This window comes from Octopus bimaculoides, chromosome 14 (assembly GCF_001194135.2).
Source record: "Octopus bimaculoides isolate UCB-OBI-ISO-001 chromosome 14, ASM119413v2, whole genome shotgun sequence".
Taxonomy (NCBI): domain Eukaryota; kingdom Metazoa; phylum Mollusca; class Cephalopoda; order Octopoda; family Octopodidae; genus Octopus; species Octopus bimaculoides.
The window spans coordinates 2,598,123-2,625,015 of NC_068994.1; the positions used below are offsets into that span (position 1 = coordinate 2,598,123).

Consider the following 26,893-nt stretch of genomic DNA (forward strand, 5'->3'; position numbering starts at 1 on the left):
ATCTTATGGGGGAGAAAAATAGAGATTAACATATATAGTACAGAGTGAGTGCTTTAATCCAATTTGTTGAGATTTAGCTTTCCAATCCTGTCTGGTTTAGTTGGCATGGTGCTACTAAATCATTGTAAAAACATCATTCTCTATCAATGATTGATGTCTTAACTCTACAGCTTAATATTGTTTCAGATTCTTTTGTTTTGAAAATGCAATATGTGGCTAAAGTGGAGAACAAATCTATAATTATGATATGAATCTATAACTTGAAAATCTTATTTGCCTGCTACTTGGAGATTTTTTTTATTGTCACAAAAACAATATTTCTTAGTTTTAAAAAGAAATTATGTCTAAAATATGTTTCAAAATAATATTTTGAAATAAATATTTTGCTTTCCTTTCATTGCAGAAATGCTGGGTTAATTTCATGGCTATCTTTTACCTTTCACAATGGCAAGCAAAAATATGATGTTGATTGTAATATTTCTGCTCTCAGTTCAGGAGTGTATATCAATTGACCTTACTTACACTGTCAGAGAAGAAGAAAGTCCTGGCACTTATATTGGAGACATTGCTGCTGATTCCCATTTCTTTGATACTGTCCCATCTAAGGATTCACATTTGATAACATTCAGTGAGGTACAACGGAGAAAGACGCAGTTGTTTAATGTGAGTGAAAATGGAGGATTATATACAGCACACAAGTTGGATGCTGAATCTCTCTGTACTTTTAATAAAGAATGTAGTAGAGTTTCTAAAGTTGCTATTCGGAAGGGGAAATCTTTTTTGAAGATCCTTAAAGTGAAAATAATTATTGAAGACATTAACGACCATCAGCCAAACTTCCCTAACTCTCATGTTAGTATCCAGTTTTCAGAACGAGATAGCAAAGGATCACAGCTAACTATCCCCAATGCTATTGATAAAGACATATTCTCCCAAAATCACATGATCAATTATCATTTAAAAAAAATTGATGGTGAACCATTTTCATTGTCTGTTACTAAAAGAGTTGATGGCATATCCTCCTTAAAGATTATTTTAGAAACAAAATTAGATCGAGAAGTAAAAGATACATATAATATTGAAGTTGTAGCAAAAGATGGTGGTTCCCCACCAAAGCAGAGCAGCTTAAATGTAGAAATTACAGTTAAAGATGAAAATGATAATCAGCCAGTCTTCTCACAGAATGTTTATAATATATCTATAGAAAGTACACATGAATTAGACAGACCAGTGTTGAAGTTATCTGCTAATGATCTAGATATTGGCAATAATGGTATTGTTTCTTATGATTTTAGTCCTATGAACTCAAATAATATGAAAACTAAATTTCGTTTGAATCAACGGACTGGGGAAATTTTTTTAACCAAACAGACTCATGTTGAGGAAAAGAATAATTTTGAGTTGTACATCGAAGCCAGAGATGGAGGCAGCCCTCCTCTCAGTTCCATAGCCACCATTCAGATAAAAGTTATCAATCATCACAATAATCCTCCAAATATTGATATAGACTTTGTCTCAGCTATCAACGACAACACAGCAACCATTTTCGAAGATATCAAAGTTGGTAGTTTCATTGCTTATGTGATGGTCACTGACAATGATGTTGGACACAATGGAGAGGTGAACTGTCATATCAAAGACGACACATTCAAACTACAGTCAATGGGATCAAAGGAATATAAAATAGTTCTAAAGAAAGCAGTAGACAGAGAGACAGAGGAACATTATCACTTTACTGTGTCGTGTGAAGATAAAGGATTACCTGCTCTGAAAACTGATAAAGATCTGTCAATCCAAGTGTTAGATGTGAATGATGTAGAACCACACTTTACGAAAGACACATTCAAGTTCCTTACCTACGAGAATGACAAAGCTAATTTCCCTATTGGCTTTATCAATGCTACAGACCCAGATATTGGTAAGGGAGGTGAATTGTCTTATTCTCTGAGAAATAAACAGCAATATCGTCTGCCATTCCAGATTATCAACTCTGGCTTTATTTCAACAAACCAGTCTTTAGACAGAGAACACAGAGATTTCTATGAGTTTGAGGTTTTTGTGAAAGACAATGGAACACCATCTCTGAACAACACAGTGAATGTTGAAGTGGAAGTATTGGATAGAAATGATAATGCTCCATATTTTACATTTCCTAGTGTTGATCCTTTCACTCTTGATGTCCACTATCATCCGCAAAGTAAGAACGACATCACAGTTCTGAAAGCGTCTGATATAGACAGTCACATGAATGCTTTTCTCAAGTATGAAATCGTTTCAGGTAACGAGAGACAGTTATTTAAGCTGGATTCATTCACTGGTGTGTTATCTTACTCTCGCACAGTTTACCAAAATGATGCCGGATCATATGAGCTTGAGTTTGTTGTGAAAGACAGTGGTACTCCAGTTCTGTCAGCAACAACTAGCATCTCTTTGACACTGACTGTTAGTAATAAGACATCACCAATGTTTACAGCTGTCCACCTACCAAGTGATAACACCATAGATGCCACATTGTTGATTATCATTGTAGTAGCAGCTGTGATAGTATCTATAGCTATTGTGGTTTCTATAACACTGTGTATTATTCGAGGTAATGTGAGACATGGCTCATCTAGAACAGAAAATAAACAGGCATATCAATGTCAGAATGAGATGAGACAGTTGATCTATCAAGGTAACAACAGTGTATCTGTGATGTCAGGTAATCGAGGAGAGACGTCAGACAGATATGGTCATTCGAGGAGCCAATATTATCCTGAAGACTGGAATACTCCAACTGTTCCAAGACTGCCAAAGTCATTAAAGGTAAGTTTCCTTTGTTCCAAGTATTTTAATTCATAATAGGGTTTGGGGGATTTTAACAATAGTGTCAATTCAATTTTACCTGTCACAATTATTCAAAACAAATGATGCAAAAAATAAGAGGCCCTAAACTTACACAAGAACAATACGAAATGCTAGAAAAAATATTCGAATTTTTGCTGGCTATGTCTGTATATAAAGTAAAGAATATGACCCCAAGATGAAAATTACTTTTTGGTTAAAAACTTTGTAGGTTATGCTTCTCATGGAGTCACCCTATTTTCCTCTAATGAATTTGTAGTGTATTCCTTTAAGTCATGTACTAATCTTTTATCATGACTCTAGCTTACGCCCCTAATTATATTTCTCTAATAGTCTTAACCAACTTTTATGAATTTATTACAAATACATGTTTTCTGTACTGTATCAGTTATTATTACGACTCACATTCCACACTCCAGCCTATTCTGTGGTTTGATGTCATGATGACTGGCCAGAGACAGACAGTGGTGGAAGAGGTCCAGGGAGGGGTTCCTCCTTCAGGAGTGATGATACCCTGGAAGTGTAAGTGAAAGTTGTACTGCAGTGGATATAGGAGTGGGGGTGGATGTGCTACTGAACCTTAACTTTGCTTACATGTCATACTTTACATATGTATTCACATATATGTATGTACACACACACACACACACATTATAATACCTTCAAATCCCTTCCATAAGCACTGCTCCCCTTAGTGTTGATTCTCTGTAATGTTTTGACTTTTTGGAGACAATATTCTCAGTGGGATAATAATACATAAAAATAAAGAAAGAATTTACAAAAAAAAAAAACAGGTAGTTTCCATAGGTCCAACTAGGGACCCATAGAATTCCTTTTTTTGATTTTGACGCTTAAATTTTGTATTTCTTAATGTTGTTTGTATTTTAAAGATTTTTATGATAATGAGTTACATTGAGATTATCAAGAAAAAAGATATTGATCATAGAAGCCTCAAACTGTCCCTGATTATTGTCTTCTTCTTTGAGCCTTTCTCAAATTAAACAGTTGTTCTCCATTCTTTCTTTCTCAAAGTTCTTACTGATGTTCTTTCAGTTGGTTTTTGCTCAGCTTATTCAGTTGCACTTTTCTCCTTCATTATGTTGGATATAGTCAACACATTGTTCACTCTTTGTGTTCTCTCTTCTCAAATCTGTTGACTTTTAACTTTGATACTATAGCTATCCTGTACATTTGTGATCAGTGATGTTAGCTCAACTTATCTTTTGGCTTTATCTTAAGCTTACTCTTTTTTCTTGCTTTTGTTCTTCTCTCATCCTTTGCCTGTGTCTCATGCTAAAAAGCTCAACCATTTCCACATGTATTGCCTAAGGAAGATTCTAGGCATAAAAATACCAGCATAGGATTCCTGATACAAAGATTTTCAGAGATGCAAAACCAGGGGCCCTAAGGCATTTGAATCATCAGGGATCTGCATAGCAACTGCTAAAAGAAAAGCTTGTGAATCCTATCTTAGCAATCCTATGTGTGCTGTCTGTGGCAACTACTTCCTTGCCAGAACAGACATTTTTGTCCACAGCAAGACACATAAACAAGCAATCTTCTTCTGTCTTTCTTTGTTTCTTTCCCTCAGGGTCAGTGTTGGGAGGCAGTTGCTATGTCATCATGACTGTGATTTTGACAAACAAGCTATCATTACCATCATGTGCACGTATGTGTGTGTGCATGCGTCTGTGTGTGTGTGTATGGGTGTATGTATATGTTTGTTAGTGTGCTTTTTACCCCCACTCTCCACCCAGGACCTTTTAAGATTTAAAGAGAAAATCTGTTTTCTTTATCATCATCATCATCATCAGTACCATCGTCATATTTACCACATTCAATCATAACCATACCATTCTACACCATCCTCATCACCACCATCATTTCAACCACCACCATTATCACAGTTGGGTGATTTGAGGAAGATTCTACTGCTGTTTCTAACAGGCCAAACTACTACATAGAGGCTCCCTGTAAATCAGAATACGTGATCTGATCAATAAGTATCTGTTGCCATAGTGATGAAGCTAAAGCACGCAGAGTGAAGCTGCTTGGCACAGATTGAGCTTGAACTTTACTGTGCATATGCACTAAGTTTTAACACTCTAGCTCACTTCCACTGTTTACAGCAGTGCTTGGAAGGAAGGTGTGTAGCGTGTGATCATCACATTGACCATGACAGAAAAAGTTGAGCAGAGAATCTACATCAAATTTTGCCAAAAGCTTGGCAATACCTGTTCAGAGGCCTATACAAAGTTTTCAAAAAGTTTTCATTGTTCTCGACACAAGGAGATCTTGTGCAACTGAAACGTGAGTGTATTTTTGGTCAGCTGAAAGCAGTTTTGGCACAAAGTTGGCAGACACGCATCTCATACCCAAATCTTCAGTGATAATGAACTGAACTGAACTGTTGCTGCAGTTTCAGCTGGTTAATCTCAAGACTGCTCTAATCTGGCCAACCCCAAGGAAATCTAAGTTAAGAGCACTAGATTCTTTGGAAGAAAGCAAGCGAATGTATAGAAAACAAGGACGAAAAGAAAAAAAAAACAGAGAAATGTTATACAATTACAAATTGCAAACAGGACATTAACAACAAGTGTCTTTCGACTAAGAACGAACTAAATTAAGCTGACTTGAGGTTACTTGATCAGCTATAAATTGCCGATTTCACATCTTGCTGTCTTAATAAGAGGCAATACATACATGCTGAATAATGTAGTCTTAGATACACTATTCCTGAAAATAAAATGTGAACGTCATGGCTGGAATGTGTTTGATGATTTGTTTACTCAAATCAGGATTGACCTAAGTTGAACAACAACAGCTGTTGGTTAGTAACACTCCCATGAGACGATAAGGGGGGATGGGGCAGCAATCAGAGAATTAGAACCAATTAAATACTGGTCTACTTAAGATTGTAATTCAGGATTATACAAATTAAATTAGATAAGAAATGTGTTTCAATCTACTATGTATTAATAATCAAATTAGAAATAAGGTGAATTGCTAGTGTTGTTAGGATAAAATATATAATGTAAGATTTAAAATGGTGTAAGCAGAAAAACCGAACACTGAACTATATAGAAAATAGTGAAGCTAAACTAGAAAGATTACACTATGATGGAATTATACTGGGAATTGAGCTAATATTTGACTCTGATTTTCACACAACATTCTTTGCTAGTTTAATCACTCAGTGGCTAGTGCAGAATAATCAATAATTCAGTGTTTTTAAACTTAAAACTAAGCATTTTCTTGATAGTCTAGAGAAAGCTGATAAGTCTGCAGAGGATAAAACAACATAACATTCAATAGAGTCAATCTATGTATGGGAAGATTGTATGATAACTGTAACAGTTTTCACAAAAGATCAGGTTTGTATAAAAAGTGAAAGACTACAAAATAGTGTTTGTAATGTGTTTTGACCTCTGTAAAATAACAGTTTGTTGAGGCTTTAATCTTTTGTATAAAGAAAATTGAAGCCATTCAAATTAGTTTAAAAAGATGTTTTTTGTATTTTTAGAATATTAAGGTGTATGTTGTTATGTTGCAGACAACTGTCTCAGTCAGATTTTATTTCCTCATCTGCCTTGACAGTAACACAATGGTCATTTCTAGTCTAGGCTAAATTCCAGACAGCCAGTGTTCTCAAATATCAGGTCATTAAGAATGAAATGTCCAATTTTCTTGTGCACCAAGTTTGACAGTCGTTAACTCTAATGTTTTATCCTAACAATTCTTTGTTTTACAACATTGAAGAGTTACATCATCACTTTTCGAAATGCAATTCATGGTGGATAGATAAAAAAAAATCATGTTGTTTATGGATATGAGTTCCGTTTTGGAACCAATGAATCCCAGACAGCTCAAAACATCAATGGGGTGTTTGGTGAAGATGTGGTGAATGAGCACACTACAGTGTTTGAGAAGTTCCTGTCTGGTGGCTTTATCTTGAAAATCAGCCCTGTGGTAGACCTGAGACCAAGGTGGATAATGATGTGCTGGAAACTGTAGTGGAAGCAGATGCATCTCAAACAACACGTGACTTGGCAGCAAAGTTTGATGTTTTGATTCCAACTGTATTGGACCATTTGAAACAAACTGACAAGGTAAAGAAGCTGGACAAGTGGGTACCACATGAACTGAATGAGCATCAAATGACACGTCATCTTGAAACTTGCTGTTCTCAATAAAAAGTCTTGCATTATATATAATTGTATATATTTTTTGTCATTACACCTTCAATATGGTCTTAAGGAATGAATGGAAGAAAAAAGTGCTAAAGTAGCTTGAAGAAGCCATCTGTGTGTTACAAGGGAAATTGGACATGTACGATAATTTATATGTTCAAAATATATCCCGGTGGATAATGATAGATAATATGTTTCTGGAATTTTGATTATTTGTAAGATATGAAAAATACATGAAAGTAAACAAAACTAAATAGGCAGTTCTTGAATCTAGGACATTATTTTCACTTTTGTCATTGTACATTATCTTTTCTGGGAGTCATATCTGTGCCCAACGTGTTCATCATAAGCTTGAAATATTTAGATATTTCAATCCTGTCATAACCAATAGAACACAAAATGTATCAGACGCAACCAAAAACTCAAACTAATATAAGAAAAATAGCCAACTCAAAAACCTTTCTATCCATAACGCACCGCAAGCAAGTAAACCCAAGAATGAGCTATTTACAACCACTCCACGAAATACAAGAGATGACAATGACCAAAGTGATGACCCCTCTTTTAAGACAGGGAGTGTACATCAGTGATACACTATTCTGCCCTGGAAAAATAATTAAATTAATCTTTTTCTTTAATTATATCAGAGAGAGAGAGAGAGAGAGAGAGAAAGAGAGAGAGAGAGAAAGAGAGAGAGCGTAGAACACTAAGCTAACTGGAAAATGGTTTGCAGATTTTCAGTGCAACAAGGATATTGTTTCACATAGAAAACACTGAAACCTAAGGAAGCTATTGTGATAGACAGAGAATTACTGGGGACTCAACATGTCCAGAAATATTACTGACTTTCTGGTGACAGATTAAAAACTGTAATTTAGGAATTACATAACAATGCCGATGAGAAATGAGAAACTATTTCATTTTGCTCTTGAAGCAAGAAATAACCTTTTATATTGCAACTCACTGGCAATTAGTATATGACAACACACTTCAACTAATAACTGTATATGCAATTAATAATGTGTACACCTATATGTTTTATTATTAATTTTATCCCTGCACCTGAAGAAGCCATAGTATCTCAAGAATGTGTTAGCTGCCAACAACTAGCTAGCGATATTGACTCAATGAAATATTTTCCTAATGCTTCCACATCACTAATTTACATCAAGCTGAGGAATATCAGTAAGTTCTCTAGCAAAACTGGGAGGAAATCCCACAGCTAAACTATGTATGCCAATCTTAAGTCAGAGATCTAAGTATTGAATTATTGACATGAAAGCTTGGTCGGCTTCCTCAGCCCACTTCAATGTCATTTGACACATCGTAGAGCACAGAATTTACTATTTACTTGAAGTTGCTTTCATTTCAAATCTAATGTTCCACTGACATCTCAACATATCTCTGGGATGGTAAATACTCCTTTCACTGTCACCCCTCTCCTCCACCTACAAAACAGTACTTACTTTTTTTCTGTTTTTCTTTCTTCCTCCCACCTCTCCCTGTTACTCTTCCTTTCTTTATCTACCCCTCTCTCTAACTGTCTTTTTGCCTTTCTTCACCTCACCCCCACTACTCTCAGACTCTTTTCCTTTCTCTCTACAATTGGTTTATGAAACAACTGTCTTCTCTTGTAATGCAGAAAATTCAATATTTTCAATTATTGGAAAGAAAATATAAACATTTTAAATAGCTGTAAACTTCCTGACAACAATAGACTGAAGGAAACTACAGATTTACTTAACATTTTTATTCTCTTCCAACTGCAGTAAATTAAAGATTATTTCATAAACAATAGCAGACTCTGAATCATATATTAACAATTTCTAAAGTTTTCTACCCTGGAAACCATTTTACTGCTTTCTTTGTGTGTGTGTGTGTGTGTGTGTGTGTGTGTGTGTGTGTGTGAGAATCTCTCTCTCTCTGTCTCTCTCAATCTCTGTGCTGACATACATACACTCACTGGTTGTTATAGAGGTGCTAGTTCTCACTCAGTTACTGTCTCAATAATCTATACGAGACAATTTACTGCATCAGAGGAATACTCAGTCTTTTTATTCTTATAATGTTTATTCTCTGTTAATCTCTCTTATAACTGTTGTCTGCTTACTTGTCACACTAGTCTTACCAACTTTTTCTGATCAAGACTTCCTTCTTGGTGCTTTTAGACTCTACCATTAACAATAACCTTTACAAGTCCAATTTACTAATTAAGAGGAGAATTTAAAGAGGAGTGTTAAGTAAACAGTTTGGAAGGTGTTAAAGGTAATATGTCAATAAATCAACACATCACTGGTAAAAGTATGTTTCTTTATGACTATTTCACCTGCAAGAAATAACAGCTAAATCTCTTCTACTGAGTTTGAAAAGGATACCTTAGATAATATAGTGACAGACACCACCTTTGACCAAAAAGAAATGCCATGGCTGGAATGCCGTTGATCATAGTTCTGCTTGATAAGAAATTGACCTGAGGCTAAGCAACAATAAGAACAACCACTTCATTTCGGGGTCAGGTGCATTTTCCTTGATCTCAGCTGACTTTCACAGGTCTCAAACATAACTTGCTGATTTCATATTAATTCTGCATTGATAAGCATGGTTTATGTCTGCTGAAGTTCCTAAAGATACCCAAACAGTGAATTCCATAAATCATTTGATAATAAACAAGAAGTGCTATCTGAAATTATTTGCTTTCATTGGATTGTCTTATTTTGATTTCAGTTTTAAACACTAATCCTATGAACACCTCTCAAACCTTTAGATTGTTATATAACCTACTAGAAATAGCAGTCATATCTTCGAATTACTCTCTATATCCCTTTAAAATTGGATACATGCCAGTACCATCTGACTGGCCCTCATGCTGGTGGCACATAAAAAGCACCCACTAGACTCTCAGAGTGGTTGGCGTTAGGAACAACATCTAGCTGTAGAAACTTTGCCAGATCTGATTGGAGCCTGGTGTAGCCTTCTGGCTTGCCAGTCCTTAGTCAAACCATCCAACCCATGCCAGCATGGAAAGCGGACATTAAACAACAATGATGATGAGGATGATGACATGATAAGGTAGACATGGACTCTGTGTCTGAAAAAAAAAAATGAGATGGTCTCGGCTTTGATCATAGGACTGCTCAATCAAGCCTTACCTTGGGTTAAACAACAACTGCAACCCATTCAAATCAAGCTATACAACATTCAACCCCATAAAATAACTTTTCTTGGTTATGATGATTTTTTACTAAATACATTTCTTATGGCTGTTTATGTAAGAAATATGGCATTTGTGATTTCACACTTTTAGAATTAAAGATCTCCTCATGCCTGTCCATTACTTGAACTCTAGTGCTGCTAGACTAGTTATTTCAATAAAATTTTAATGAGCTATTAATTCTAATTTTATTTAATCCAGTATTCATGTCTTTTGGGTTACCAAATAATTGAGGTTGTGTTGTAGTTTTTGTTTAACAACTGTCTCACAACCAGATGTTGTTGTTACTTCCATTGTTATGAAACTCCTTTTGGGTAATCTTCTTACTCCTTATGACATCTTACTTTTTCGTCATTAACATCCATGCCAGCAGAGATTTTTTCCCAATAATATCTTGATTTCTTGACATATTGTCTTTAACAACCCCCACCCTGTTCACCTCTTTCATCAGATTACTTTTCCTTTTTAAATTAATAATTCTAACATCTAACTTTTCTCTTGACTTTTAGATAAAACTTTCATTCATTGATAGTCTTCCAAACCTTTCAAGTTTCCGTTTTAATAAACCAAATATATTGATTTGTTGTACAGGCCTAAAACAACACATTTTATAGGAGGCTTTTGTTGATTAAACTAAACCCCAATACTTCCCTGGTATTTTATTTTATCAAACCTGGAAAGATAAAAGGCAAAGTTGACCTCAGTAGGATTTGAACTCAGAAAACAGAGGGTTACAACTAATTAACAGAAAGCATATGGCCTTGCAGTTTAATGATTTCTACCAGTTAGTAAAGTCTAATAACAATGTTGTCAGTATTTGAAGAATAATTTTGTGATGGTTTATAAAATATCAGCTAAAATAAAATTTCGAAAATTCAAAATTCTAAATGTGGAAAGAAAAAGAAAAATCATCTGAAAATTAGTATAAAATCATTTATTAAACTCAAAACCTAGAAACATTATATACAGAGCATCAGTATTAAACAATGGCTCTAAATGACTTGGTTATGAAATCAGTTGTGTATTAAGTATTCATTTTTTTCCTGCAAAATAAGATTAAATATGCAAAATGGATTGAATCTTTTAACATTATTCTCTGCAAAACATTCTATCTTTGATTAATTATACTGTCTTTGTAGTAGTCCTAATATATCTTGATATTATTTAGTATTCAACATGGCTTGCTATTATTTAACATTCTTGATTGGTCAAAGAATTTTGTTTTCAGTATCATTATCATCATAAAAAAGAGTGGAGAAGAATCTCATTTCCATATATGGAGTCTGTTTGTTTTTCTTAAGAAACACTATTAGATCGTTAATGGCTTTCATGCAATGGCAGACAGGATCAAAGACAGTTTCTTTTCAACTACAATAGGCTGTGATCACCTGCAGAGAATAAAGTATATACCTGATGTATAACTAAAATTAGAAGTCAGTGTGATTTTACTCTTGTCATAAGGTAGATAGATGCTTATCAAATCACTCGGTTTGTTCTAGCTATGCCATGACACCTAACTATTAACATTCTGACAATAATGTTTTCTATGGTTTGCTTCTTGTAATCATTGTTTGGATACATACAGAGATGCAGTTCTTATATTGAAAAGCAATGCTGCATAAATCACTGAGAATTTTGCTCAGATGAATCTAAAATTGTATTCACACTTACCCTCATTCTTTCTTTTTTTTCTTCAGACATTCACTACTAACTTTAAATACATTTCTAGATACACCAGAGAGGGATAACACTATAAACCAATTATGTGTAAATACATATAGCTGAACAGTTTACACATACATACTGTATGTATGTGTTTATATGTGTGTGTGTGTGTGTGTGTGTGTGTGTGTGTGTGTGTGTGTGTGTGCGTGTGTGTGTGTGTGTGTGTGTGTGTAGGTATTCTGTGTGTTAAAATAGGTATGATTTCTACTTTGTTTTCTTAAATTGGCTAATATTATCTCTCTCCCCAGCAGTGCTCCACCAGCTTAACCATTTGCTCCTCTAGTAAGAGTCTACCACCATAACATCTCCTTGCCATTAGTACTCCACTGTATTAAGCTCTTTCCTCCAGCATGAGTCCACCATCTTAAACTCTACCTTCCAACAATAGTTCACTATGTTACCCTCTCTTTCAGTAAGGGTCCACAACCTTATTTTCTATCCGAAAACATTTGGCCATCCCTTTAATTTCCCTCCCCAATAGAAGTCCAACATTGATGTCTTCCTCCTCACAGTAGTGATCCACCAACTTCTCTCTGCCCAGTATTTATCTATCACATTAAACACTCTCCTTCAGTAATGGTCCATTATCATAACCTTTCTCCTTTAGTTGTAATCCATCACATTCATTTATTCCCAGAACCAGTCCACTACCTTAATCTCTCTCTCTCTCTCTCTCCCTCTCTCTTGCTCATTCTTTCAATAGTCCTCTACTTGTTCCCTTAGCAAAATCCATCACCTTAACATCTCTCCCCTACCAGTGCTCCACCAGTGATAGTCTACCTTTATTTCTCTCTTTCAGCATTAGTCCATCACTTTACTCCCTCTCCTCCAGCAGCCCACCACTTTAACCTTTCTCCCTCTCAAGAATGATCCGGCCCATATTTCTTCACCACTTTAACTTCTCTCTCTGCCAAAGGTGGTCCACTTTGTCTCTCCTCCAGCAGTAGTCCACCATTTTGGTCTCTATCCTACAATAATGGCCCATGTCTTTAATAACTCTTTCTTAGTAGTGGTTCAGTACAAATTCTCAGCCATGATGAAAGCTATCTGAATGAAACACAAGCCAGATTGCATTTTCAGTCAGCAATATTTACATAATCTCTGCACAAAATTACTTTCAAGTTTTCTAAAGATTGTTGTGTTTAACCACAGAAGTACAGTGAACCGGTTGAAGTAACATCTTATGGTGAACTCCGGGAACTAGAAAATTACAAGAGCGACACTCTAGTAACCTACAAGGACACTGGCCGAAGTTGGATAGATAGAGATATTGGATATTATGAAGAAATACCAGCAATGTCAGGTAGTGTAATTCTACTTGTCTCTGTTCCTGTTGTTGTAGTTGATATTCTTACCTTGCATTGCCTGTATTTTGTATAGAAAGAAAACTGGGTTTTAATTTTGGTTTTTTTCTCCTCTTGTTTCTATTTACCATCTACAGCATCTTGAATCATCTTACTTGTATATTTTCCAGATCTCTATAGTGCCTGTCCTGCTATATCAACCAGCTACGAGAGACAACATTACCAAGATAGATTTCTTAAACCCCTAGAAAGACAGCTGTCCCTGACACCTGAAGATATCATTAACTGACCCAAGGCAATTTCTATCATATCTTACAATCTCAATCATCAAAGTTATTTAGAAATAGAATATACTCTGTATACCTTAAGAGGAAAGAAAAAGAGACCAGATTTTTCATTACTTAAAGTTTCATTAAAAATGTTTTCATTCATGTAGTATTATTTTTTTTAAATGCATAGTTCTTACACATTTGAAAAGTATAAATTAAATATATGCATATAGAACCAAAAGTGTGATATTTCTGATAATACTAATTTTCCCTATTAAACTGCTGCTGCTATATTACAAATGATTACAATACAAAATAAAACTTATAAATGCTTTTTATTTGGATACCTAGTCATATTATTAATCATAAAGTTTAAACAGTCTTTATTTTCTCCTCATTCATGTTTGTCTATTCACTCTAAACTTACCAACTGGTTATTTTTTTTCAGTCAAGGTTTGATATTTGATATTTTGTTTCCCTCAAAGATATAGAAATGCAAACATTATCACTAAATTATTATTTTTAAAAACACTGCTCTTTGGTCCTTTAAATATATTAGAATTTGTTTTTATAAAACTGCAATTGAAAATAAAATCATGTATAAAATAACATTATACATAGTTAAGGGAGATGATAGTTTATTGTAAATGTTGAGTAAATAAAAAAAATTCATTTGCTATTTATGTGACGATTTCAATTACTCAATAAAATTGGTCATGTGATCAACTATCATGTAGAAAAAGTTTAATTTTGTATATAAAACAAAAGAAAAAGAAAAATAGAAATAAATCTAGAGAACAATAGATATTTCTACTTTAGTTTGTTGTTTTTGTATTTTTAGACATGTTGGTATTGGATAAATTTCTTATGGCTAACTGTTAGTGGAACTGATAATTCTGTGTTCTCTCTCACTCTTACTCTCTCACTCATTCTCTCTCACTCATTCTCTCTTTCTCTCTCTTTCTGTGAGGGGAACATATCAACTAGTTTATCAGATGCTGGTTTAAGCATCACCCATCTCTATCACCACACACTCACTAAACATTTCACAGAGAACACAGAGAGGAACTGCTGGCTTATACTGACTTACTCACCACATCAATCTATCAACATGAAGCCATTGTCACACCATAGCAGCAGTGACACAGACAACCATTAACAAACAGAACATTGGGACCAAGTCACAGTTTATACAACAAAGGATTTTATGCTGTAAAAGTAAGTATATCTTTACTTTATTGTTTTCATTTACTTTATTGGATAAATATATTTAAATTGTATCAAAACAAAACAAAACAAAACAAATTTAAATACTTTTTTTCTTTAAAATATCACCAAATAGCAAAATAAATAGTTATTTATTTACCTGTTTATTTCAAGAGATGAAAACTAAATTCTCTCTAACTACCTATTTTTATTTATTTTTTAAAATATATTTTAAGCTGTGTATTTTAGCCTTATATACAATTCATAATATAAATAAGGAGAGAAATATCTTGACTGTATAAGATGTTTGTTGTTGTTGTTGTTTTGTTTTGTTTTTCTTCAATTTCTTGCTTGGAAGGTTTATTGATCAGCTGTAATGTCTCCTTCTAATGCTTAGCCTCAGGCCTTATACAAGTGAGAAACTACACAAAACTGTTTCTCATAGTAGTTGATGATCACAACTCTGCTGGAGGTTGAAAAGCCATTAGAACCACATCAATTCTTAGAGGAAATATCTTTCATCAAAATATTCCCAGGAGAAAATTTCTTCATATACTAAATAAACATTTTGAAGACATGAAGATGTTATCCTAAAACGGCAGCATATTGACAACAAAATATAATCAATATATTGTTGAAATATATGACACTGTTTTTTCATTCTTTACTGCTATAGATATAACACTTTTTGAAATTTTCTTTTCATTTTAAATATAATACACTTCTAGACCACACATTTCAAAGTAAATCAATGCTAATATATTCCAGCACTTGTGTTTGCATTTTATTTTACTAGTTATCAAATACAACTTATGTAATGTTTTTATATTTATCAACTGCAAATCACAAATGTATTTGGAAAGTGAAAATCAAAATGAATTTTCTAAAACTAGTTTGTTGAAAAGATATCAGTAAATGAAAGAGTTATCGCTAACAACCAATTGATCTATTACTTACAAATTAACAATATAGTCTAATTAAAGAAGTTGTTATTGGGTATTGAAAGTTTGAGAGCTGCATGCTAAGTAGTTTCATCATTTGGATCACTTTTCATAATGAGAATGTTTTACTTTTTTTTGTTAAAATGCAACTGGAGTAAGTTGATATCTCACTATTTCACAAAGTTATTTAAATTCAAGAGTTATAAAACTATACAGTTTAGTCATTATTTAGATATAATAAGCTATTTTAAGTGGCAATTTTAATTGTGTTTGCTTGAAATGAAGTATTTTGATTGGCTGTGCCAATATCTTGCTGAGTTTTACTTTGTAATATTGAGGTTATTTGCTGACCTAAGATGACTTAAAGAATTGTTTATGTAGTGAAATAGTTGCAAATGACTTTTTGGTTAACAGTCTCTTTCTCCAGATTATACCATTTATAGTGGTAAATATGAGAATCTATTTAAGTTAGTGTTAAGGAGAATGTACATAGCAGATAATAAGCAAAAACTAGGAAGTGGATGAAGTAGGGGTTCTAAAGCTCTTTAACTCTAATACCACAGTAAAAGTTGAGCTAAGCTCACAGTTATTGATTTGAAAGCCTGGCAAGCTCCTTATATTGCCTCATCTTGTTGTTTATAGCAATGATGATGATGATGATGATGTTTTTATGTAATTCCCATGGTGCAACGTGATATTATCAGTAGAGTTAGTGATATATCAGACCAACAAGTAGCAATTTAATACCTGTAACTTCATGCTGAGAAGACATGCATAGATTTATACAGAACTCTTCTCCTCTCTCTTTTTAGATATTGCAATTGTGCTGTAATTTACATATCAGTGAAATAAGTGAGATATCAGATATATTCTATGGGATGTTACTATTCCTTATACAGTATGATTTTTATTGTGAGATGTGAGAAATATTTCATAGCTGGACTTGTCACATTTTATTTGTTAGTCTTAATTCTATTCTATAATTCTATGAGTAGATATAATCTCAGGAGTGAAGAGCATCAAGTTAATGGTCAGTTTTGTGTCCAATCATTGTATTATCCTCTGTCCACTGTGAAGCCAGGTCATCACCACCAATAAAATCCAAACTTTACAAAATGGTGAAGTGCCAAACTTGTTGCAAAGTAATGAATCTTTCCAAATTACAGTCATAATTATCATTTCCATTGGCAATATATTTTATAGTTTGTAAATGCTTCCTCGTCACCGATGGCCTTTTTGAAGGATACTTTTTACTTCCAGTTTACATGCATTAAATAGATGAAGTATAACTGTTCCCTAGATAAGACATTATTTTGTCACTGGTAACATTCCGGGAAGCTTTGTTAACTTTTAGTAACACCAAGAATGATTGTGTGGTTAAGAAGTTTACCTGGCAACCATGTAGCTTAAGGTTTGGTTCTACTATTTGGACCTTGGACAAATGTTGTTTTTTACATTAACCTCAGGTTGATCAATGCCTGGTCAATAAAATTAGTATATGAAACTGTGTGGAGATCCATTGCATGTATGTGTGTGTGAGTATGTTTGTACATGTGTCTGCATGCATTTGTCTGCACAAATGCATGAATACATACATGTAATGCATGTGGAGTATGACTAAATGATTAAGGAATTCACTTTGTAACCATGGGATCCTTGGTTCAATCCTACTGTGTGACATCTTGGGCAAGTGCCATTTTCTATAGCTTCAAATTGTAATGGAAGTGGTGGGTAGAGAGAGAAAGTGTGTAGAAGCTCCTTTGATGGCTTTGTAGCTGTAAATGAAAAATTTCAATTTTGTCACACACATTGTGTTATGCTGATTCTGCCTGAGAATTACATTAACGGTACATGTGTCTGATTTGTGAAATGCTCCACCAGTTAGACATTAATTCAATGAGCTACTGATGCAATGGATTAAACATTTGAATCTTCATCACTGAAACTAATAGAAAACCATCCATGCATGTAAGTATGTATGCAGTGTGTATGAATGTATGTATTCAGGTAGGTATGCATGCATATATATATATATATATATATATATATATATATATATATATATATATATATAGATGAAGGATGAAATATCTATGGAAAATCAAATGGCCAGTGCTCATTGAATCCTATCCCTTGTGACATTTGTTTTGCATTGAGTTACAAGCACTCACTCACTACTCTTGCAATCAGAAATGCAGTAAACCAATGATGAGCTCTTTGGAAAGTAGTGATGAATAACATTATTGTTCACCAGTGTGCTATAAAATAATTTAAAAAAAAAATAAAGAGTGATCTTATATGTTAAGGAGTTTAAGTTAATAGTGATTTCAAACGTTGGCAAAAGGCCAGCCGTTTTTGGAGAGAGGGTACTTGATTACATTGACCCCCGTGATTAACTGGTACTTGATTTATCAACCCTGAAAGGATGAAGGGCAAAGTCGACTTCAGAAGAATTTGAAGATGGATGAAAAGTTGCTAAGCATTTTCACTGGTGTGCTAATGATTCTGCCAGCTCATCACCTTTGAATTAATGTTAATACTAAGAATTATTGCGTTGAGTCAAAAGTTTTGTAATATTTTGGTAACATATTTGCTTTATCAGTCAAATTGCAGCAAAAGCAGCTTAGCATTCAAAGTAGAGGACATCGAGTTTTATTGTCTGAAGCCACTTTTTTGCCAGCACTTTGATACCACACTGAAACCAGTTCTTGTTGTTCAAGGCAAAAAACTTGTTCACTAAAGCTTCAGCTTCCTCTTGGTCGGTGAAGCATTGCCATGGATCTGAACAAGTGATAATCTGAGTGACTATATGCTGGATTTTGCATCAGTTCAATTCCCTCCAGCGACTGGAGTTCATTCTGGATCATCCAAGCAGCATGAGGTCTTGCTGCAGAAGAACTCACTCTCTGTTAATCAATGCTAAGTATTTGTGCTGCTCAATGGCATACATCCACTCCAGCTGTTTGGAGTATAAATTGTCATTGAATGATTCAACCATGCAGAAAAAAGACTCATAATGAATCATTCTGTCATAATTCTGCCAGAGACAGAGCATCATCTTGTGTTTGAAATACCCATGTTTGGTGACAGATTCCGGAAGCTGGTCCTTGCTTAACCACTGTCTATGCATGTTAGCATTGCAGAAAAATACTTCCCTCAGATTATTACTTCTTCAAATCCACGGCTCACTTTCTCTGCTCATCATGTTTCACCAACCAAGAGATGTAACCAAGAAGTTACCAAAATATTGCAAAACTTTAGACTAAACACAATAATGTTATCTCATGATCTATAACAACCTCATTTACTTTTCCCATCATTAATATAAATAAAATTATTGCTGTAAGTAATTGTCCCCTTCATCTATACCTACCCAAAGCAATTGTCTAAGTGCTGTAGCATTATTTCAAACTAAAGCCTCCACTTAGCTTTAAGTGCCAAGTACTACATTATTTACCTTAAGAGGATCTCTCATATGGATGCATGGAGCATAAACCACACATATATCACTACCAGATGAGAATTGTCTGCTATAGGTGCCAGAACTGCCAGATCACGTGATTTTGACATGCTCCATCTCTTCAGTAGCAGACATCCAGTAGCTGCATACCAGTCAAACCTTGCTACCAGCAATATGTTGAATTTCAATGACTGTTCAAACACTGATGTCACAAATATCCAATAGGCTTATTAAAAAATGGTTATTAGCAACAGAGGCAGTATTAATACCAAAAGATTTTATGTACCATGTATCCTTGTGAGAGGTCCATATGAAATGTCCTCTCAAGGTAAGTAACACAGTACTTGGCATTCTAACAATGCATCCACATTAAGTTGGATACAAAGAGTACATTTTGGTTTTAATACTGTCTCTGTCACTAATAATTGTAATTAAGCTCAATGTTATACAAGAAGCCATGGAACGTGTATCAGTGGGATGGTTTTTAATAATCTCACAGAATCTACACCCATTCAGTTTAGATTAATTTAAAGCATAAATTAACTACTATTTTATATTCACTTGCTAACTTCTCAAGAAATACATCATTTGCTTATCATACTTGCTATTTCCCCCCCCCCCCACCTTCTAGCATATTCTTGTTAGTGTTTATCTACTATAAAACCAATTTGCTGTGAGCAGTTACCATGGCACCATACTTGCTGAACTTTAGGCAAGGATTGAGATGCAGTTATTTATTAAAAGTAGTGAAAACGGTTTTGTTGGGGGTGTTTTTGTTGTTGCCATTAACATATATTCTTAAGATGACAAATCGACTGAAATGTTTTGCCTGTAATTTTCCATTTTTATAGCTTTATCTGAGAAAATGTAAGATATGGGTCTGACTTCAAAGATAAATACATCATGGAATGAATACATGCTCTCTCTCCCTCCCTCCCTCCCTCACCCTCTCTTTCTCTCTCTCTCCCTCACACACACATAGACACATGCATGTGCACACACACACACACACACACACACACACACTTTAATAAATTAATGTTATTATGTTTCAAGATATAGTTTCAGGTTTCTTACCTGGTTTCATTAAATAATTCCCCCCAGATTAGTGTACAAAAAGTTTAGTCAATCTATTCAAGGCCTGGTACTTCACCAGTACTTATTATTTTATTGACCCCCAAAAGGATGAAATTTGAAGTTAATCTTAGCAGATTAATTACTGACTCTGTCATTCATCATTCTTCTACAACTAACTCGTTATTTTATTGCAAACAGGCTTTCTTTTTAAATTCCTACATATTTTTTCTAACATATTTTTAAACTAAATCATTCATTAATATTTCTCTATGCAGAAAGTAAGGTAGACAAATGGAGAAACCAATTATATTGTTAATGTTTATTCTAATTAATGCAGAAAGAATGAAAGCCTGGTTCACTTCAGTAGGATTTGATTAGTCCAACATACAACTGCTTCAGCTATTTCCAATGTCCTAATTGTGGCTCTATTTAACAGTATCACCTGGCCCTTTGTCCCTTTAGAGGAGCCCATTTTGTTGCAAACCTTATATTATGTCAGATGTCTTGCCTGAAGTCCATTCCTCCCACAAGTCACTGAGGTTAAGCAAAAAGATCATTGGCATTGTCCTTCCTTCTGATTAAGTTTTTTTTATTTTTAATAAGCATAATAATAATAATAATAATAATAATGAAATATCTAAATATCTTATAATAATTTAGTTTATTGTAAAATGTCAATAGAATTAATTTCCACTAATGTAAATTCAACTGAGGGAGTAAAATTTTACTTCAGGTTTATTATAAACATAAACTATTATAATTTAGTATAAAGAAATGGTTACCGATTGATATAATGAAGTAACTTTTTTAATGAAATAATATTTCATTGAATAAATAAGATTTGAAAATCTTTACTGACTGGAGTACAGGGGAGCTAACTTTACTTCTGATCATGATGTCAAGTTGAGCATATTGAAGTAATTATACCATAGCAATCATGAACATGACACAGAATGCACCATAGCCAATTATTTCCAGTGAAACAACATTTTTTCAGCTAAAAGTCAAGTTTTATGAGTTTAAAATATCAATATGCTGGAGGGAAATCTCACAAATAAGCAAAAAAGTCTGTTTTCCAAAAATCAATAGCAGATGAAAGGAAATGGAAACATATTTAGACTTATTTTCAGTAGCTTTCTTCCTTTTCCTTTGCATTTTCTTTTTTATAGAAATGAAGTCAAGAATTTATTTTAGAATGTAATTAAATTTATTTTCTTATTCACTTACATGTTTTTCAGAATGATCTGACAGTTTTAACAGCTCTCTCATATGAAGCAACTGTACATGGAAATATGTTTGTAGAATACTTATCTATATTATTGCTTCAATTCTGCTTATGCATGGACATCACCTACCACGTCAACGAAGAAGACAGTCCTCACACCTATATAGGAGACATTGCTGTTGACTCTAACTTATCACACCCTCTCACACATCAACAACACACTCTCATTACATTTACACAACTACAAAGGACAGTCGAGAGTGGTTCTCACTTATTTAATGTCACCAACTCAGGAAAACTATACACTACTCAAACACTGGATGCTGAGTCTCTGTGTACGTACAACAAGGAATGTTCCAGAATAGTTAAAGTAGCAGTGAGGAAAGGAAAGACATTTATGAAGATATTAAAAGTGAAAGTAATAATAGAAGACATTAATGATAATCAACCAGCATTTCCCACCAAAGAGATTTCATTACAATTTGATGAAGGTGATGGGAAGGGAATGAAAAAGTCCATTCCTAATGCAATTGACAAAGATGTTGGATTTCATAATCACATGATAAAATACTTTTTAGCAAAATCTGAAAGTGAACCATTTTCATTATTAGTAACTAGAAGAGCTGATGGAATCTCAATGTTAGAAATTGTTTTAGAAGAGAGGCTAGATAGAGAAATGAAGGAAATCTATAACATAAATGTTGTGGCTAAAGATGAGGGATCTCCACCTAAAGAGAGTGTTTTAAAAGTTAGAGTAATAATTAGAGATGAGAATGACAATCGACCTGTATTTTCTAGAAATATTTATAATGTATCCATCAAAAACACACATAATAAGAATATTCCAATCCTCACACTTTCATCGACAGATTCTGATACAGGAGACAATAAGAAAGTTTCTTACTACTTTAGCCCGATGACTTCAGACATTGTTAAAAGACAGTTTCAAGTAGATCACTCTACTGGCAAAATTTTTTCAACAGAGAGTTCTAGTCTAGATACTAAATTGACATACCAACTCTACATAGAAGCTAGGGATGGAGGCAGCCCTCCTCTCAGTTCTATAGCAACAGTTCTGGTGAATGTTATCAACCAACACAACAATCCTCCATCTATTGATATTGATTATGTTTCTGCCCTCAATCACAACACAGCTACCATTTCGGAAGATACCAAAGTTGGTAGTTTCATTGCTTATGTGATGGTCACTGATAATGATGTTGGGTATAATGGACAAGTCAGCTGTAGCCTCCATCATGATATATTACAGCTGGTGTCCATGGGGTCAAAAGAATTCAAAATAGTTATGAAAAGTTCTGTTGACAGAGAGACACAAGATTATTATAATGTTTTGATTACTTGTCAAGATGAAGGTTTCCCATCTCTTAAAACAGAAGAAATGTTTTCACTCCAGGTCACTGATGCCAATGATGTACAACCACAATTTAACAAAGACATGTTTAAATTTTTAACTTATGAAAATGAAAAACCACATTTTCCTATTGGCTTTATCAATGCCACTGATCCTGACCTGGGACTGGCTGGTAAGCTAACATATTCCCTATTGCACAAGAAAAGGAATCCAATTCCCTTTCAAATTTCTAACTATGGCTTTATTTCAACAAACCAGTCTTTAGACAGAGAACACAGAGATTTCTATGAGTTTGAGGTTTTTGTGAAAGACAATGGAACACCATCTCTGAATAACACAGTGAATGTTGAAGTGGAAGTATTGGATAGAAATGATAATGCTCCATATTTTACATTTCCTAGTGTTGACCCTTTTACACTTGATGTCCACTATCACCCGCAAAGTAAGAACGACATCACAGTTTTGAGAGCTTCAGACAGAGACAATGGAAATAATGCTTTTCTCAGGTATGAAATCATTTCAGGTAATGAGAGACAGCTGTTTAAACTAGATTCGTTCACTGGTGTGTTATCCTACTCTCGCACAGTTTACCAAAATGATGCCGGATCCTATGAGCTTGAGTTTGTTGTGAAAGACAGTGGTACTCCAATTCTATCAGCAACAACAACTGTCTCTTTGACACTGACTGTTAGTAATAAGACGTCACCAATGTTCACAGCTGTCCACTTACAGTCTGGTAACAATCTCAATTTAACTTGGGTAATTATCATAGTAGTAGCAGCTGTAATAATATCTGTGGCTATTGTGGTTTCTGTGACACTGTGCTTTATTAGAGGCACCAATACTCGAAATAATTCTGCAAGGGTTCGTGAAAATTCTCAATACCATTCAAGAGCAGAAATGAAACAGTTAATATATCAAACAAACAATCCTATAGTTGTGACAAAAAACCCAGAAGAGATGCTCAGCAATAATAGTCCATCAATTATATCTTCAAGCCAGTTTTACCCTGAGGAAAACTCGAGCAAAGACTGGAAAACAGCTACTCTAGTCCGGACGCTTCCAAAATCTATAACGGTAAGTTTATTTTCTTTCTACTACATAATATTTGGTTTGTATTTCATAGATTTCTCTTTTGACAAATTACTAATTTATATTTATTAATTCTATATTACTATTGGTGAACAGGATTTTCCAGAGTTACAAAATAATAGAAGTTTTCAATAAACCTCGATGACATGTATTCATTGCTAGAAACATTGCAATTTCAACAATTATAAGGAAGAAATATATATATATATATATATATATACATATATATATATATATTCATCATGTTGAACCATTAATCCCTACACATATTTTTTCTCTTTCCATTCTTTTCTTTTTTTTCATTCTCTCTCCCTTTTTTTTCTCTCAATCCTTTTTGTTGAAGAGTGTAGGCTTGAAACCTCAATGATTTTTCCATTCTTCTTGAGTGTTAAACTAATACACCTGCTTGTTGTTCCTTCACCTGTCTTAGTGTTTTATTTTCTGTAAATCTGAACTATATATATATATATATATATATATATATATATATAAGAAAGAAAAGGATAAAGAGACCAATGGCAAAGTTAGAATTATATTTTATGGATAAAGTCCTACAGCTGTTTCAGGGAAAATCCAATGTATCCCTTCATCGGAGACGGTAATAGCAGAAGAATGGATTATTACATCTGTAAGAGGAGATTTGTAGTAAGAAGTGAGAGGGATGACAATGATGCCACCATTGTTTACCATATTCCCATCCACACTGGCAGAGATAAAGGCTAAAAAGACTGACATCATTATCAAGAAAAATATTGACATGAGGTGTAAAGAGGTGTATATCTATGAACATTGCAATACCTTCCAAAAAGAACACCTCCATGATAGTCACAAAGAAGCTGACCAAGTACAAAGGCATGAAGATCCAGCTCTGAAACAACTCACATGTTATTGTGGGTGTTGTCAATGAGGTGACATCTTTCCCACAACACCTCAGGTACACAGTTGGGACCCAGCCATACATCATACAAAACAGGAAGTACAAAAAGAGCAGTAACAAGTAATAACAATAATCATGATGATGGTTTCAAATTTTAGCACAAGGCCTGCAATTTTAGAAGAGGGTGACAAGTTGATTACATCAATCACAGTACTTGACAGGTACTTATTTGATTGACCTCAAAAGGATGAAAGGTAAAGTCTACCTTAATGGTAATTGAACTCAGAATGTAAAGAGCTAGAAGAAATGCTGTCATGCATTTTGTATAACATGCTAACAATTCTGCCAGCTCACTAATAATAATAATAATAATAATAATAATAATAATAATAATAATAATAATAACAAAATACAAAGACCTGGAAATAGGGATAACTCGAATGTGGAATCTAAAAACAGAAACAATTCCTATCATAGTAGGTGCCTTAGGTATAATAAAAAAATATTCAGACAAATACATAACAAAAATACCAGGACTTACAAATATATATAACATACAGAAAATTGCACTACTGGGTACTGCACACATTCTACGCAAAACACTTTCAATACAGTAACCATAAGAGCACCACAGCAAACCACAGCACATACCCAAGGCGCACAGAGCTGCGCTCGGTAGTGAAGTGAAAGCACGTTATAAAAATAAAACTACTGAACAATAATAATAATAATCTAATAAAGTGAATATTTCAATTTTATAACTTAATCCATTTAGAGTTTGTAAGCTCATTTTAACTGAAAGAATAACTTTGTAAAGAAGACGTAGAGTTACTATATACTGTAGTGTATCATTTTATGGATCCAGGGACAATTAAAAGATAAAGACCTTTAAGAGATGGTAGTGAGTTCTGAAATAGTCTGTTCATTAATGTCTCAACTTAAAATAATGACTCCTAACTCTTGGATATCTGGTAATGTCTTCTAAGATGTAAGAATCAAATCCAGTACTTGTGATGAAGAGCAAAGCTGATATGGTTATATGAATGATATAGAATCTTTCTTAACCATTGTGCCAGTGGTTGTAGTCTAGTCCCTGGGATTAAAAGCATTTCAGCAGGTTATGCAGAACTACACTGTGTAAGATATCCTTTCCTTACTTAATAAGAGGAAGTGATGAGAGATTTGACTGCTATTTCTAGTAGGTTGAGCAAACCACATAGAGGCTCCAACATGGGCTTCCTTAGCCATTGTGTTATGGTCACTGGCAGTACACATTACACAAATACAGGTATATTAAATACCATAAAACATAAATTCTTGATTTATTAACATTATTTTTGCCTCTATAAGATGAGTTATAATTACCAATAGCAATTAAGCTTGGCTTCATATGAAAAGGGAAGATAATCTCAAGAATCAAGAATTTCTCCAAAACTGACATGCCATTAATGCAAAAGAAGAACTCATTGTCTGAAGATAAGAAGAGAGTTGTGTCTTTTTGCCTCAATATATATCATCAGCATAACAATTGTCCAACCTTATCTCTTACCCCATCTGCAAAACAAAAAGGTAGTGACACTCCTACTCCATGGTTGAATGGTTCATGCTTAAAAGAGACCTACTTTGTCCAATTCATTTGAAAGGGTTTTCGTAAACCATTCTATCAAGACTAGAATGGAGAAACTGAAGGAAATGTGTAAGAAAAGAAAAGAACAACAATAAACAAAGCTACAGAGTTGGAGATGGATAAATGTTTGGTTAGTGGTGAGACAGTAGGGTGTGAACTACTGTGGGTTGGGCTTCTCCCTAGTGTATTACAAGAATAAAAATCAGCAACTGACTTTGATTTTAAGGAAGCTAATTCAACCAAAAATAGCTTTGATCTAATAAACCTGATTTAATGGAAATACATAAAATAAATTAACACAAAATATTATAATGATGCCATGACAAATATTTAATGAGATAAAGAATAAATAAAAAGAGATGAATCATTTATGGGAAGTTAACCATCTGATAATTGTGAAAAAAAAAAATTGATGTGAAAGTAACATTTTTCATCATCTTTTGATTTTTTTTTTGCATAAAACTATATTGTGG

General features: G+C 33.9%; 1 protein-coding gene across 4 annotated transcripts in view; it reads left to right on the forward strand.

Annotated features, from left to right (window-relative positions):
• Positions 1-26,893, forward strand: part of LOC106867371 (protocadherin beta-15) — a 91,548-nt gene that overhangs the window by 16,502 nt on the left and 48,153 nt on the right. For 2 of the 4 annotated variants that reach the window (XM_014912226.2, XM_014912225.2), the window contains 4 exons: positions 404-2,805; positions 13,123-13,273; positions 13,445-14,761; positions 21,466-21,698. In XM_014912226.2, coding sequence (XP_014767712.1) covers positions 445-2,805; positions 13,123-13,273; positions 13,445-13,563 — 2,631 coding nt within the window. In that variant the 5' untranslated portion in view covers positions 404-444 and the 3' untranslated portion in view covers positions 13,564-14,761; positions 21,466-21,698. Of the gene's footprint in view, positions 1-403; positions 2,806-13,122; positions 13,274-13,444; positions 14,762-21,465; positions 23,902-26,893 lie in introns of those variants that run through there. The other 2 variants (XM_052972925.1, XM_052972926.1) reach the window with 1 other exon arrangement.